Below are 17123 nucleotides of genomic sequence, written 5' to 3' on the forward strand. Positions count from 1 at the left end.
TATTCAACTGGTTTAACTGGAAAGGTCTCTAAGCCACTACTTTAGAAGAATTCATCTTTGTAACCTACCAGTCTCAGAATGCCACACTACAAGATTTAACTCTAAAAAGACACATTAACTGTACAGTGGTAGTATACAGCAGTATACATCCCTCAGACATCTTTGATTCCTAGAAGCCAAGGATAAACAGACTACCCTATTTAAAAAAAAAAAATAAAATAAAAGAGTCAGTGTCACTGACCTTCGTCTCGAACACTCTTAACTTTATTTACAGCACGTTCGCCATATTCTTCAGCAAGGTGCTTTGCTCGCTTCACAGATTTGCCAAGGAACTTTTTCAGCTGGGTCCTTAAAAAGCAAGGGCATTTTTTCAACACATAACACTGGCGAATTGTCTTTTATTTTCTATTATGAATCAATAGTTTTGATTTGAAATGCAAAATTATCTCTTTCCATTACTGCTTCTTAAAATAAACATTTAATTTGCCAGCAGTCATGTAATCTGCCATTTAACTGTAGAGCATCGGGCTTATTTAAATTCAGGTATCACTTGTACTTAAAATGTAACTTGTTCAGAAGTCAGAAGTGGAGCTTCACCTTGAAAAACAAAACCTGCCTTTTCTTTGTAAGGACATGAAACAGCATCTTACGTTTTTTGCTTTAACCTCCCTCCATCAGTATCGGTTTGCTGTGTCTGCATTTTGTCTTCATCATCGGACTGTGCTGCATCATTACTAGGAAATACAGAAGTGATTGTTTAATACAAATTCATAATGAATCTAAGTTGAATGAAATGTTAGTAAAGTAGGATTTGTGTTTTAGATTCCATCTTTATTCCTCCATGTAACACATTGGAAAAACATGGACATGTTAATCAAGTAATAAAATAGATCTTTCAATTCTTAGGCATCTTCATACTAAAACTGTATAGACTCTCCAAACGCCAAAGATATATTACTCCCTTCCACAAATTTTAAACTTAAGCTTATTGAGGCCCTTTGAAAGTTAAGAGCAGACAAAATACATTACATTACTACAAACTAGTAACATGCCACCTTGTTCTCATACCTTGCTTTCCATAAATCAAGTGAATTAACAGTGATTAATTCTGAAACAGAAATTTGTACACAGAGAATGAAGTTCTACAGAAGTGAGTTTTTCAATGCTAATTCAGCAACGCAAAAAACCTAAAAATTGTCTGATGTATACTTCTCATAGGTCTAGGCTTTTGAAAAAAAAAAAAACCATAAACAACTAGACTGGCACAATTTCCTGATCATTAAGAAACAGTATTTTTCCATCAAAGTTTACAAACAGACTCAGTTTAAACATTAGAAGCTCTGTTGAGAACAGGAAAACCTGAAAGTAGTCAGCTATAGCGCTGACCACGTCTTCAGAGCACCGAAGTCTACTAAATGTAACACTGAAAAAAGCTATAGGGGGTGGCAGCATGAACAACATATAGTACTTGAACATAAACTGTGTTTAATTCGTATAGAAATAACAACGTTTAGCGCTTCAAGTGCTAACTGCAGTTCAGCTGGATTTTCAGACATACTTGCCTGGTAATATCATCAACTTTTACTTAGCTGAAAAGAATTCAATAAACAGCCCAGTTAATAGAGAACTGGAAATTAGAAGAGATGAACTGGGACTCTCTACTTGCATAAGAGCAGTCCTCACGTATGCAAAAAGTACAAGAGCAACAGTATCAGAAAGAGCCAAAAGCTACCATCATTCATACCTGACGTATTCTTTAGTTCTTCTCATGATATGCAAAGTCAGGGGATTAATGCCTGTTGGCAACTTTTCTTCTGCCAAACTCAGGGGTATTTCTTCACCTGTATCAAGGTTTTTTATCATTACACTTGCTAGAATTTCCTGTGGAAAAAAACAAGATGAGAAATCAAGATGACTTGATTAAACTCCAAAACCTAGAGCAAAATTTAAATCATTTGATCTTACAGATTATTCATCTTAATGGGAAATTCTGTAGCTCAGTATGTATTTATTGTACAAAGATTAAATTTAAGTTAAAATTGCCTGTAGCGTGTTAATGCAAACATTATCAACCGCTATACACAGATGAACAATCATGTCATCACAAGCTTCAGCTTCCTAAATCAGAAATGCAGCTATACAAACATCAGCCCCTGCCTGACACCTTCCATGCTAATATCAAAGATGCTACATAATTAAAAGACATTAAGGTCTTCCCCTTTCAGATATTTTAACAGCTGTAGTTTAGATATAGCCAAAGACAACCTTTACCTACAGAGAAAAAGCATTCAGACCTAAGCAGTACTACACAAAGGAAAAGGGTTTTTTTGGTGCACATCATGAACACATACATCTGTTCAGCAATAGTAAAAAAAGCTATACACTGATACACACAAATAAAAACTGCCAGCAGTCCAATAATAACTTCCAATAATCCTGATGATGTTAACTGAGGAAACTATTTTTTAATATGAGGAAAATCATTCCCCTACTGCTGACTCCTTCCCCTTTCAGACGCATGGTAAAGTACTAAGTTTGCTGGTGTCCCTCACAGTGAAAACTTGTGTAATACGTTTGTATGTTACAAACACCAATTCACAGCATGTCAGATCTACTACAGCTCACGCTTTCCAACACTAACACCACATATCATTTGGGGACCACAAAGTGTGTAGGCGGACAAAGCCAACATGCCGTCACTCCTATTTGCATCTCTGGTCACGGTATATAGTGGTTCGGAGCACAGAGTGACATGTGACAACTCCAACTCATTTGATAGACCGGAAAAGCCAGCACAAGAATGTACTACGTACAAACCACATTGATTAGTACCTCATCTGTGAGCTCTCTTCCAGAATTAGACCTGGGTCTTTGTGGTCCAAGTACTTCATTTGTTGTGTGGCCATCGGCTGCTTTCCCATTTTCCTGAAATTTTGGAGACACAGAATACCTTATCTCTACTGTAACACTAAAGTAATAGGAAAAAAATATAGTTATTGAATTCATAACCATTTCCCAGTACCTGTGCAGTGACTATTTTATCTCCACTAGTTGCACTTGCCAAATCCAAAGAAGGCTGGGAATCCTTGGGCATGCCCTCTGTCACTGCACTTGGAGTTAGAAGACCACCAGCCGTGAAGTTCTCTCGAGAAACTGAAAAGAAATTCATATTAGAAAGAAGAACTGTTATGGTTTGAGAAAACCCATAACAATTTATTGCTGTTTAGACAATTATTCTATCACCCGATCACCCCTTCCCACCCAGAAAGGGGAATCGGGGAACACAAAGAAACACGAGGGCTGAAATATAAATAGATTTAACAGACTAAGACTAAATAATTACTGAAGAACCAGTACTAATCCCAATACTGATATAATATATATAAGAAGTATACTCAGCCAATTGTATCAGTAGGAAGCTGTGCACTCCCAGCAGGGATAGCCAATGTGGGACACTGGGAGCGCAATGGCTTCGGGAGGAAGGGAAGGGCTCAGGGCTCCGGCACCGGAGCAAGGAGTTCTCTGGATCCCAGCCAGCAAGGGACAGAGAGCTACGCAGCAAACTTCTCTAATTTATATTGGATGTGATGTTCATGGTATGAAATAACCCTGTTGGCAGCCTGGGTCAAATGCCCAGGCCTTGCTCCTCCTCGTCCCTGCCCCTGGCAAGGCTCGGAAACACTGACCTTGAATCCCACGGAGCCTGGCTGGCTATAAAGTAAATATTTTCACAAATTCAGACAGTAGAGTCTTCTAAAAGTGCAGTTTTCCCCAGCACTAGAAGAAAAGTTAGTCCTGTGTCTCTCAACCCAGGACAAGAACGTAACACTTTCCATAGACAGGCTACAGGTCGTTAGACTCCTAACACCATGGTTACACTCCTGAACGTGCTTTCTGACAAGTTTGATTTTTTTGAAAACAGCAACCGCCACCAAATCTGCCTTATCAATTACATATTTCATATGTAGTTGGAGGCACAGGCGCAATTTCACACCTAGTCCTCTTAAGTTTTATTAACAATTATATTTTTTTAGTCATCTCCCTAGTAGCCCAGGGCTACTCATGTTCATGAGACCTCAGCCTAGAGCTTGACCTGTATTTCTATGCAAACACAGACTGCACGCATTTGATGTGAAGTGTGTAACTTCTTTTAGTTTCTGTGTTGATGAGGCAACTTCTCCTTGCTACAGAAGTGCCTATTTCGGTAGGAAGTGTTAGTTTACAAGAAAGTCTTTGAATTAGGAACACTTGTAATGCAAAAGGCTATTTCTCCACTGCAAGAAGCTAAGATTGATGAAAAATTTGTTTTGTCCTCATTTACACGTCCACTTACCTAAAATCACAAGATTGAATGATTCTTCACTCAAAACACAAAAATAGTAATCATGTAGATAACTAAAGCCACCTAAAATAGAATACTTGCCTTCCAAAACAGGTTTTTGCACTTCAAAATCCAGTTCACTCTTCTTCTTCCGGGGTGGTGGAGCTGGCCGTGCAGGTGGTGGTGGTCTTGGAGGAGGAACATTTGTTGGAGGTGGTGGCCGTGCTGGGACAGGCTTCTTTGTGCTGGCAACTATATCGGGTTCTACAGTAAGCTGCCGTGGCGGTTTTGTTGAAGGCATTTCTTCTGCTGTAGGAAGGTCTTTGGTAGATAAATCCGAAGCCACTTGTTCTACAGCATTTGCCTCTTTCTTGTCTGTTATGTCCTCATTTTTTGTTGTTTCTTCTTGTGCTTCAGTTTCATCCATTTTATGGGCAGTTGCATTTGTTACTTTTGTTAGCTTATGAGTTTCCTGTTGCTCAGAAGTAAACAAAAGCTTCCCTGACTCCAATTCAGTGTCCTTACACACGCTCTGATATGCTGGTTCTCCAACATCATCTTGCAATGGTATTTTAGCAGCTATTACTTCTGGAATACTACTAATGATGTCTGCTCCAGAAATCCAAGCATTTGCATCTGAAGTTGGAACAGTCAATTCTTCTCCTCTACTACCTAAAGAATCATCATCCAGTTGTTGTGCCTTCTGGCTTTCTTCTATAATACTGTCAATTATCTAAAAAGCAAAACCAAAACCATTCTACAGTTAAACAACAGGTGTTTTTAGGATACGCTTACCCATCAGTCTGTACAACACCCACAAAACTCTTCCATTGAAGAGCTGCTTTGTATGCAAAATCTATTTTGTTTAAAAATTCTGGAGACCTAGATATAGAAATAGATATAACTGAAAAATAAAACAAAGTGACTAATTTCCATTCCTCTTTAATATACTTTGAGAGAAAGTTAGGAAACAGAAGCTGTTTACTCTTCAGAGTTCTCATGCACTGCTAAATATGATCCTGTAAATTAAACAAATAGTTCAGCACTCGTGAATCTTAAATGTTTTCAGAATGCTTAGTTTCATATTTACCCTTTAGTTGGACACTCTTACCAACATTAACAATAAATTCTAACTATGATTCTAACTTACAAAACTATGCTAGTTTCAGGATAAAGACTGATTATTAAGTTATTTAATATTTCTAGTGTGATGCTAGGAGGACAAAGCAATATTTAACTAACCTCTTTTGAATCATCTTGTTTTATTTCTTGCACAAAGGATTCATTTCCAACTTTGTGTAGCTTGCTGTCTGTATCCTAGGGAAAAATAACAGTAGAATCAGTAAGATGATGGTAGTAAGTCCTGATGATCTAACAAAAGAGATGATCTAACAGAAATATAGCTACGACAAATTAAGTAGCAGAATTCTGCTACATTTTCACACATTACTGCCATCAGATAGACAGATGTTTAAGCAGTAATGCACAATGCACGTGAAGAGTATTTCACACCACCATAGACAGGGAGAAAGCCTGCACACTATTGAACAAAAAAGGCAGTTATCTATAACAGGTTTCAACCTCAACTGAAATAAAATGGAAGGTACCATGAAGTTTTGAGAAACATACACACTTAATCTGCAGCAAGGAAAATTCGTATTTTATTTTTTTTAATCAGCTTGTGGGAAAGGATCCAAGAACTGTATTATTGCAACATATAATAGAAACTTTTTTTGAAATTTCCAGGTTAAGTCAGGAAGATCTATTAAGCGGTCACAAATACTTTTTTGAGATTCTGACACAGAATCTTATGTTCTACAATTTATTTCTAGTGCACATTGTCATTTTTGCCAGTCATCTTCATGCAGATCCTTCCAAACAAACCACAGCAGAACAAGTGAAACAACTGGATTTACGCAAAAAGCAAGAACATTTTTGGATTAAAATCATCATTTGGATGAAAGACTCCAAGAATATTCAAAGCTGAGTATACTATTTACTCTTTATATATGTATAACAAAGACTACCAGGTTATTATACTACTAATGTGAAGTCAGCTTGCAGTTTAAGAACTATAGTTTTGAGATGTGCAAACAGCATAAATACTTCGGCATATCCTACCAAACAAGGAATTAATAAAAGCAATTCACTAAAGGTGGCCTTGTGTGTCACAAGAGCGTAGTAAACCCTTGTAATAGTTTTAAGTCTTATTTAATTAAAAAAAAAAATAATAAAATCATAACTAAGATAGGCAGCCCTAGGAATATTAGAATTAGATTACACTTTGGGCACTGTTGTGGTTTAGGCTGGGACTAACCATAGGCATGTAAGCATGGGTGTTCTATACAAAGTCTTAAAACAGAACTGAAAATATTCTAGTTGTGAGAGAACGTATTCATCAATTCCTGAAAAATCTTAGGTTCAGAAAAACCAGTAGTTTATAGCATAGAAGGATACTGCTTTAACCTCGGTTAATATGGTCTAGTAGGAACTTCATCCTATGCCTTTTGTTCTACGTGAATTACTGATCACATTGCCTATAAGCATATTTATTAGCAGTATCTAAAGGGGAATCTGATAGAATCCTTGATGTTGGAAGGGACCTGTGGAGGTCCTGTAGTCCTCAAAGCAGAGCCAACTAGAACAAGTTGCTCAGAAATGCGTCCAGTCAGGTTTTGACTGTATACACAGTCTATCTGCAGATAAATGCCTGCATTTGTCTCACGAAAGAGGAAAAACTCCTCACAAGTGGGTCAACAAATTAAGTTACTGAGCTTTAAACACTAAAACAACCCCAAAAAACTCCACATTTCAACTGATTCAGAGTTGAGACACAGACCTGCTGTCCTACTCCTCCTTCCCATCTACAGATACAGAACTCCCTTCTGTTGTAGTCGGCCGTCCTCAACTGTCTCCCCACAATGCTAAAGCCCCCAAAGGCTGGCTGTTACCATTATAAACTGTTGTGGTTTGGCTAGTAATTTAATTCTGCTTATACAGTTTTGGATATGCGCAAGATACCTAATGTCCATATTAAACATGTATTTTAAAAGACTTCCCCATGTTTTTTTGGGCCTTGACAAGATTTAGGTATCTGTACTAGGCAGTCACTCTGAGAAATTTCTTCTTAGACTTTTTTTTAGACACTTAGCTAGTCAAATAGAATCTTTGCAGCGTATTAACATACTATATAATATGCTCGGGAAAAAAACACAGAACTCTTGTAGAAATCCATCTTCGAGAGTTCTGACCTCAAGAAATGGCATACTATGCCAACAGCTGCAATTATAGAAAAATTCTTCCTCCATATCCATTCTCTCCTCCTTCCACAAAGTTTTTCTAATCCAAATGCAAGTTCTATTTTGCTTTATCACTACAATCTATCTTCAAAGGTATTATGACTTAAGTTATTAAGTGTAATCAGTGTGTACAAAAGCACATTGTATTAATTTCTAATTTTATTGACATTAAAGTCACACACCTGTTAAACTTTGGACTTAGAAAATATTTCTTACCCATTCCAAGACAAACTACACCATTAGTCACACATTCACTCAACTGATACGGTACTAAGCAGAGAAGCAAGTACTTTTTCCACCTTCAAAAACTTAGCTTTGAGCAAGTGACTTAGGAAGACACTTAAAAAAAAAAAACCCCAACTATCAGCAACATACAGAAATTTATAGTTCATAATTCCGTCAACGACACATTAAAGTTCATTGATTGCACTGAGTTTAGTCAGAGTAACAGAGCGACATTTCTTGGAAGACTTAAACGTGTAATACTTAATCATTAAAGGAACAGTAAACAGAACACAAAAGAGGGGTAAGTCTCTGTTCCACAAGAGATACGGTATCGCTGTAATAGGGTTGATTCAGAGGGGAGTGCTTCTGACAAATCAGAAACACTATTTTCACTACCATTTCCCAACACTTTGCAGACAAAACGCCAAGCCTTCTTTGCTCTATGGAAGAAAGCTGCACAGCATCACCTTTGGCCTTCTGAGACCAGGAAACGAGCCTCGTTTGTACCAGGTTCCAACCCCCCGGGTATTTAACATGCGCCGGATTCAGCCGCACTGTCACTGTGCACAGATGCAGCATACCAATTACCTGCGTGGGAGTGGCAATGCTGTCTCATTAAGCTAAATATAGTGTTTTATCTTCACGTAACCTAAAGGGAAGGCTTTTGAAGTACAAACACTAAGTTTTTTCTTATTTTGGAGACAGAAGAGCGCAAAGTTATTTGATATAAAATGAGACCAAAAAGTAAGTGCTGCAGAGACTTGCTTACTACTCACAAATCACTTGAAAGAGGGTAGTCTAGTAATTAAGTAGAGCTCAATTAAATAGCACGTATACATTTCAGAATAAAATTAGCTTCAAGACATGGTAACATACCCTAAATAGAAGTGAAGTTAGAATTCCAAGAGACATAAGCACAACAATTGCTACCTACAAGTAAAACCTGTAATTTCCTGTTTGTGTAGATGTTAGGGCTACTGTAATATATCTACTTTAGGTAGAAATGCTTGACGTTATGTTCATCAACAAGCATTTGATTGATTTTAAGAAGAAACTCACCTTTATTACATGGGATCCGACTTTTGTTGGTGACCTGTTAGAAAGAGAAAACAGACTTAGGCAGAGCTCCGAGAAAAAAAAAATAGTCCTCTTGCCAGTGAGCTTCATGTTAAACAGTCTGTAATAGCCTTCCTGTACAGTGAATGTATACTTGACACTTCAAACCAGCAACAAACTGATGAACGCTTCTCATACCACTCCTTTACACAAAAGGCTCCAAATAGACTTAAGTGCTCAACTGTCTGCACAGATCCACAGCTTCGACAACCCCTCCAAGTTTCTCAGCAGAATCTTCTAGAAATCACATTTCTATCACCCTCTTCTAATAAACCGATGCTATTCCAAGTACAGATTAAAATAAACGTTTCACGTTAGAGAGAATTTAAAGTTAGCACATACAAGGAGCAGAGGGTGGTCACATCAAAGAAACCCAAACTCTCAGAAAGCAGAAGTACAAACGCTCTAGTGGTTTGCAAATCAAGTGTTGGAATCCTGATCTGCAGTCAACACGGTGACAGCCGTGCTGCCCGTCAGCCTCGCTGGCCTGAAGACAGAAGGTCTTCTTTTTTATCCTGACACTTCATATAAATATAAGTATTTACATTAAAAAAAGAGGGAAGTAGTTTTGCACTACTTTCCAAAATCTGTACCCTGAAACAGTGAATTTGCATTAGTATCCACTCACACATCACCTCTCGTTTCACTAATTACATGAGGGAACAAGGCATCTTAGGGGAATGGTATCAAATAATTACTTCTCTTCAGGTCACCACTCAATCCAATCAGCGAACGGTCAACTCTTACTACATCCTGAGCGTACATTTTCCACAGGATGATGATATTTAAATATCGAGTCACACAACATCCCAGCTGGCTACCAAGGCCACTGACACCCAACAACTTTTGAGTATCATCTTGTACCACACAATACAGACAAGTACAGAAATCTCAGTCTAACTTGCCCCTCCTGCCTCCAAAATGATGGTTTCCAGGGACAATAACCTCTGAAAAAGAAAACTATTTCCATTTCAAGAATTTCCGTTCTTCTCTTTACTGTCCAAAAACATTTCATCACAAAAGAAAAGACCACATTTATACAGCAGAGTTAGGTAAACAAGAAAGTACAGCAGATTGCTGTATAAAGACTGTATCGTTTGTAACTAATTTAACACCTTAAACCTAGATGCTTCTATCCAGATACTGACATTGAAGATGCGTAATATCCCTAACACTGTTTTGAGGCATAATCCTCCTAGAAGGTGCTAACCCCAGTGTGCAAAAGAGAGCAAAATCAGTATTTTGACCTGAAAAAAAACCCACAACACCACATCTTTTGTCTTCCAAAATATATTGCTGGGAAAGGCCATAGTCTTTGTTTGAATTTCTGGTTACTGAAACATTTTCAGTTCCACTATCAACTCTTGGATTGCCTTAGAAATAGCGGCAGAAATGTGTGTCGGTTCATAAACCCACGAGTCGACTTCAACAATGAAATATATTTATAATTACGACATTAATGTCTAGGCTTCAGCAAGGTGTAGGGTCCTATCTATCGTACAAGGCACCGCTAAGACTTTAGAATAAAACACAAATCCCTCAACTGCAAATAGATACTTTTGTTTTCTCTTCCCACCAATTAGCATGTCACTTCTGGTACAGGCAAATCCCTCCTCTACTGGTAACACAAAATATGAAGTTAAAGACATTGCTACCCTTGCAGACTTCTTTAGCTAACTACCTTTATGGAAAATCCGCCCTCAAACTAAACCAGATGTTATTTCCCACTCTCATGCTTTGCCTCGGGGAAAAAGCTGCTCAACGTTAGGGAGCTAGCTGGCACAGGATGCGACACGGTGCTGGTAGCTTCATACCGCACATCTACGCGTCTTATGTTAAGGTGAAGCTTCGTCCTTGAAATTACACGCTTTTAAAACACTGCAAAGCTTCTGCAACCGTTTGGCAATAATCCCACTTCCAGATCAGTTTATAATATAGCCAAGTAAGTTTAGTGGCTTGCCTGAGACCGAGTTATGCGTTTATAAGCACCATGGCTCCCTTAGGCACCATCAGTTGCTGCTTATTCATATTATTATATGTGCATTTTATTATTATATGTGCATTTCTGAAGACAAAGCCAGTCACGGAGCAAGTCCGGTAACTGAAGTCTCCCCTAGTTCAACATTACTCTGGAATGGTCTCGCCTTCCCAACCACCTGAATTTACCAGCCTTCTCCACTCCCCAGTTTTACATTAAGGCCGCTAGTTTTACGGTGGCAGTATCTGAAATGCTTGCATTTTAAAAAAAGTGTATTTAGTGGAAAAAGTATCTGAAAAAGTTTGCATGAAGAAAAATCCACCGATCAAATATTGATTTCTGGTTTGAAAGGTCTGTAGCTTTACAGGGTTATCAGGCAAAACATCAAGACTGCCATATGCCACATAAAAAGCAAGGCAAAAACTTATTTTTTTGCCTAGTATGATTGTTTAGTAAATAGGGGGATTTAAAAATTGAAAACAATGTATCTTGTATACTGCATTTCACATAAAACACTTCCAATGTGTTTTCTTATATGATACCACTCTAACACCAGTTTAACAAAGGAGGGTTTCAAGGTTATCTACAAAGATTAAATAAAATTCAAAGAAAAATCCCATTTCACCTGCGCAAACACAAGCAGATGCTTCAATAATCTGAAAGTCAAATAAACTACTGAATTTTTTTTTTTTGGTATTTATTCAGCTGTCAAATTCATCCTCGTAGCGACCAGACTATAGGAAGCTGCCATCCCCACTATCAGGTAGCTCCAGCCTAATACCTATTTGAAATAAGCTGCACATTTTCAACACATTGTTCCTAAGTTTTGTGATGGAAAAAAAAAAAAACATTTAGCCCATAAACAAATAAAATCAAAACACAATGCTGTGAACGCCTGGCCTTGGTCAAATGCCAGCAGCAGACTCCTGCTTTCCTGGGAGGATGCGCGCTGTTACATGGCAGGCATGCTGCCGGGCGGACGAAAAGAGGTTGAAGTGGAATGAGTTTCAAAAAGGGCAAGTGCCAGGTCCTGCACTCGGGCCACACCAACCCCACGCGTCGGTACAGGCTTGGGGAAGTGTGGCTGGAGCTGCCTGGCGGAAAAGGACTTGGGGGTTCTAATTGACAAGCAGCTGAATATGAGCCAGCAGTGTGCCCAGGTGGCCAAGATGGCATCCTGGCTTGTATTAGAAATAGCGTGACCAGCAGAAGTAGGGAGGTGATTGTCCCCCTGTACTCAGCACTGGTGAGGCCACACCTGGAGTATTGTGTCCAGTTTTGGGCACCTCAATCCAAGAGAGATATGGAGGTGCTGGAGCGGGTGCAGAGGAGGGCAACGAAGCTGGTGAAGGGCCTGGAAAACAAATCCTATGAAGAGCGGTTGAAGGAGCTGGGACTGTTTAGTTTGAGGAAGAGGAGGCTGAGGGGAGACCTCATCACTCTCTACAACTACTTGAAAGGCCGTTGTAGAGAGGTTGGTGCTGGTCTCTTCTCACAGGTAATTAATGACAGAATGAGAGGGAATGGCTTCAAGCTCCAACAGGGTAGGTTTAGACTGAACATTAGGAAAGAATTTTTCACAGAAAGAGTGGTCGGGCATTGGAACAGGCTGCCCAGGGAGGTAGTTGAGTCCCCATCCCTGGATGTGTTTAAGAGCCGTTTAGATGTGGTGTTGGGGGATATGGTGTAGGGGAGAACTTTGTAGAGTAGGGTAGATGGTTGGACTCGATGGTCCCAAGGGTCTTTTCCAACCTGGATGATTCTATGATTCTAAGTGTGTGTAGTAGCAGTGCATGCACAGAGCACAGGTTCAGCACAGCCCGATACCTGCACTCAACTGCTCTCCTTCAGCTTCCAGGGGCACGCGGGGTTTTCTACGGCTGGCCTGGAAGCCACAGTTATTTCCAATGCAGCTCTCCGTGGCAGCCCACACCTCCAAACCCGCAAGGATTCCTTATTGCAGTGCTCTTCTGGGCTGCCCTTCGGGAACTTCAGCTAACTGGGAACGCAGAAACCTGCCTGCAGTGCTGCAGGTCACAACAGCAACGTAACTCCACTTCATACTCCATCCGTTTGCTGCCAAGACCATGCATGTTGGCTAAAATACACACCAATAAAAAAGTTCTACTGAGCACGTCCCATGTATCAACAGGGCACAACTTAACATTATCTGGCTTCCTACACAGGAGATGACTAGATTCTTCAGGAAAAGAATCAAAGCAACTTCAAAAAGATAGGACTACTGAAGTTAGAATTTAAGAATTTATATTAAGGTACCAGAGGATATTTCTCATATTTCGTTTGGTTTCTGATAACAATTTTTAGGATACGAGTACACTGGGAACGAACTTGCCCCTTACTGCTAGGCATACGACATTCAAACTATGAGGTTTGGCAGTTCTTGATTTCAGAGTGGGTGGATGGCTTTTCTTATACATAGAATGTAAGAGGGTCTGTCACATGGCTGCATGCAAACAAGCGTGCCTTACTTCATATTTTCCTTCTCTCAAAACCGACATCCTCCTCCAAGGGACAGTTCATACCTCTAAATTTCAATGTCTTTTTCTAAACCTCTTCTGTGGTTATAGTCTTTTGAAAGCAGAGTGACAGTGGTTAAATAAGAGCATCTTCTGCCAAACCACCTCTCTCTTTTCCCACTCCTTGGCTACACAAGTAGATGCCTTCACTGACCAGTCCACAAAGGCACCTTGGTGTTTTTTCTAGGTCTAGAAAATCATTTAGAAACAGACATTGTTTGGGACGTAGTTATCTAACTATACACACATCCTGTCAAAAGTAGAATTACAGGTAAAAAGCAAGATCTACAGCAGAAGTGAAGCGTACAGGCCTGGCCAGAGGAGACACAGCAGCCTCTAAACATCTGGCTTAAATGCACTTCACCTTAAGAAAGTCATCAATCCAGGAGCACTATCTCAGTCCGTTATCATCCAAAAGAAACATTTTGTAACAAGTTCTGTAATTTTTGCAAATTAATTCTTAAAGAGCACCTGCTATATACATACTTGAGGATGCAGATATGGTGCTTTCCTGGAGAGAGGGGCTTAAGCATCAGTACCTACTGACTTACAGTAGGAATTGGGAGCTTACGTCCAACTTGCAAATTCCACTCTTCCACATCACACGAGACAATTAATAAAACAAATAAATAGCAAACAAGTCAGCACGTTTACATAAACAGGTGTTGCCACTTTCGGCATTTCTAGATCAGCAGTTATTAAACCTCCCCACGCAGAACTCAGTGCAGTGGGGTGGAAGCTACAAACCCCCTATTTTTAATGAGGGCAAATAAATCTACACCACTTTGCTAAAAACTGGCTATAGCACATGCTCCCATAAAGGATTCCCAAGTGGGTTTGCTGATCATCAGAATACTGAATGCACAAGGAAATGCCTCAAACTGCAGAGGGCAATATGCACTTGTTTTCGGTTGCCCTTCCTCCCACAAGAAGGTTTTGATTTTTCTTTTTTGTGGGTCCCAACTCAACGCCGTTACATGTGCACAGGTCTGAAAACTACAATCTACAAGCCTGCTTCCAAGAAGCATTCAACGTAAATGTGAAATTAGCTGTTAAGAAGTCTCAAAGCTTATTTAGAGAAAATACTCTCCATAGTGTTCGCACAGATTCAATAGCAGACTGAATTACAGATTCCGTATCTTGCAAACTAAGCCCTCTGAGATCACCTCCTTACTTGACTCAAGCTGACAGAATTCTATCGACTTGCGTCAACGATGCATTCTTATGGGTTATGGAAGAGCAACAGAAAAATTAAAAGCATCTTTCATTTTAATTTCCAGTGAATGACTTCATATTATCAAGTTCTGCTTAGATACAGGTGGGGGAAACCTGCAAAGTCAGGACACATTGCATTAACTGTATCAAAAAAAAAAAAAAAAAAAAAGAGAAGCAGGATGTGCTGTTGGGCCAGATCTAATGCTCACTTCTACCAAAAGGTCTGCTTCCCCCTTCCTGCCTGTGGCTTCCAGCCACACAAATCCCACACATTCACCCTCTCCCGTCCCCATCACCATGACGGGTTCCAGCTGTTTTAACTTAATGAATAGTTTTTGTTGTTTCTAGCTTTCAGCCTTTTACAATTATTTTGAGTTAAAGCAACTCACAGAAGAGTTTGATGATCACTAGTGGCAGAACAAGGTAAGCAGCTGGAGCAAAACCTCACTTTGGCACAAAAGCTGTTATCTGGCTTACCACATCTCATGGAACCGTACGCCAAGATGTGCTTCTCACCAGGCTACGTAAAAAGCAACGTTCAGAAAAGCTCTGATACAGGATGTGTGGGTGAGAACACGTCTAGGCTTTCCTTTGTTCGAGGCCTCCACTGACCACTGACACACAGGCTAAAACAAGTCCTTAGTAAATTATTAAAGCTTCAAATGGACGGATCCCACAATCCATATCTTACTGCTCTTTGAATAAACTACACGACACCTCATCCTGCAAGGTCACACAACGGAGAGGTTTGGTCCAGGCCACTTGAAGACCAGAACCGATACAAGCCATAACCTGTTTAGCAAACAATCAGAAAGAGATACTTAGAATTTAAAAGGAGGGAGCGTAACATCAACACTATGCTAGTTCTGAGGTAACAGCGCTAGCAATCCGCATTATAAAATGCTGTTAGAACTTCGCCACACAGAATCGCACACTGGCTAAACGCAAGAAGCATCAAAGCAACACCACTGAAAACAAGCCACGGAGCACACTGGAAGTTGTTTTAAACGCGACACCATCCAGCCTGTTGCTGAAGAAGCTCGCTCTCCTCCTCCTCGGAAAATCTGTTACTTTTATCGCATTTCAGGGATTAGCTCTGTCGGCCCCGATTTCAGCCCCGCAGGTCTGTTCTAAACACTACACATTGCCTGCCCAAGGCCGATATGATCTCATCGCGATAATGGCTACTGCCATCCCCACAAGCCTCGGGGAGTACGTGGAAAAATACTCCATTTGTTCGCATCCTCCCGGCTTTCGGGCTTGCCCCTGGCTCAGCCAACCCCCCCCACCCACCCCCAACCCCGGGCGCAGCCCCGCCTGCCCGCGGCCGGACGGCCGGGTCCCCCCCCGGCTCCCGGGGTGCAGAGCCGGCGGGGGGCGGCGGGGCAGGCCCCACTCCCGCCACTCGGTAGCCGCCCCCCCCCCCTCCCCGCCCCGGCGGAACCGGCCGGGGGCGGCCGCCTCCCTCCCCCCCCGCCCCGGTAGCGCTGAGGGACAGCGGAACAGGGCGGCAGACTCACGGCGCGGGGGAGGCGCCCGCCAGGTGCACGTCCTCGGCCGCATCGTAGAACTCCTCAGTGTCGCTGTCAGAGGCCATGGCGGCGCCGGGCGGGCCGGGCCCAGCCGCCGGCAGGACAGCGCGGCGCAGGGCAGGGCAAGGCAGGGCAAGGCGGCCGCCGCCGCCTCCCAGCAGGACGGGCGGGCGGGGGCCGCGCACCTCTCGCGAGAACTGCGGCGGCCCCGCCCCCTGCCGGGCGGAAGTGGCAGCGGGGAGGGAGGGGCCCGGCAGGCGGCGGCGAGGCCTGAGCCGCCTGAGGTGAGGGCGCCGGGCACCCACGGCAGCCTGGCACCCACGGCAGCGCCGGGGACCCCAGCCCCCTTCACGCTGTGGGAGGCAGGAGTCCCCCAGCCCGGGGGTGACAGTCCTGCCCGCCCAGCGGCCATTTCGGGCTGTGCCGACGGTGAGCCCTCACATCAGGTGATGTGCGAACTGGGGTGGGTACCTCAGGTGGAAATGTTTCTCCCGGCTGTGGAACGCTGTCAAAGCACTTGGTTAATAAAAGTAAGCCAGTGTACGGGAGAGGTGAGCAAAGGAGTCTGATTTTAACTTACCGGCCTGGCCGTAGGAGGATATCAGAGTGAAGGTGACAGTGAGAAGCAGCTGATAGAGAATTAAGATATTCTATTAGAGGAATCACTAAGAAATTTTTAAAGGATTTTTTTTCCCATTAACATCTGTAATGAATGTTTGAAACTGGTAGCAGCATTAAATTATATGGCTCATTATTTGCTCTTCTTTCTACTTTCCCTCCAATAAATTGCCATGTGATCTTCCAGGCGTTTTTCTTCTGCCATCAAATTATAAATTAGCAGAGAGCAATAATTCACGGAGGAAAGAGGCTTCCTGGTGAAACCTGAAAGGCTTTTCCTTT

At 41.5% G+C, this 17123-nt stretch overlaps 1 protein-coding gene across 1 annotated transcript in view; it reads right to left on the reverse strand.

Annotated features, from left to right (window-relative positions):
* Nucleotides 1-16381, reverse strand: part of WDR44 (WD repeat domain 44) — a 28753-nt gene extending 12372 nt beyond the window's left edge. Inside the window, exons 1-9 of the mRNA XM_074147400.1 lie at nucleotides 16212-16381; nucleotides 8905-8938; nucleotides 5564-5638; nucleotides 4424-5054; nucleotides 3023-3153; nucleotides 2833-2925; nucleotides 1745-1881; nucleotides 651-734; nucleotides 242-348 (exon numbers count right to left, since the gene is read on the reverse strand). Coding sequence (XP_074003501.1) covers nucleotides 242-348; nucleotides 651-734; nucleotides 1745-1881; nucleotides 2833-2925; nucleotides 3023-3153; nucleotides 4424-5054; nucleotides 5564-5638; nucleotides 8905-8938; nucleotides 16212-16288 — 1369 coding nt within the window. The 5' untranslated portion in view covers nucleotides 16289-16381. The remainder of the gene's footprint in view (nucleotides 1-241; nucleotides 349-650; nucleotides 735-1744; nucleotides 1882-2832; nucleotides 2926-3022; nucleotides 3154-4423; nucleotides 5055-5563; nucleotides 5639-8904; nucleotides 8939-16211) is intronic.
* Between the last annotated feature and the right edge of the window lie 742 nt (nucleotides 16382-17123).

Source organism: Numenius arquata, chromosome 5 (assembly GCF_964106895.1).
Source record: "Numenius arquata chromosome 5, bNumArq3.hap1.1, whole genome shotgun sequence".
In the NCBI taxonomy this organism is placed as follows: Eukaryota; Metazoa; Chordata; class Aves; order Charadriiformes; family Scolopacidae; genus Numenius; species Numenius arquata.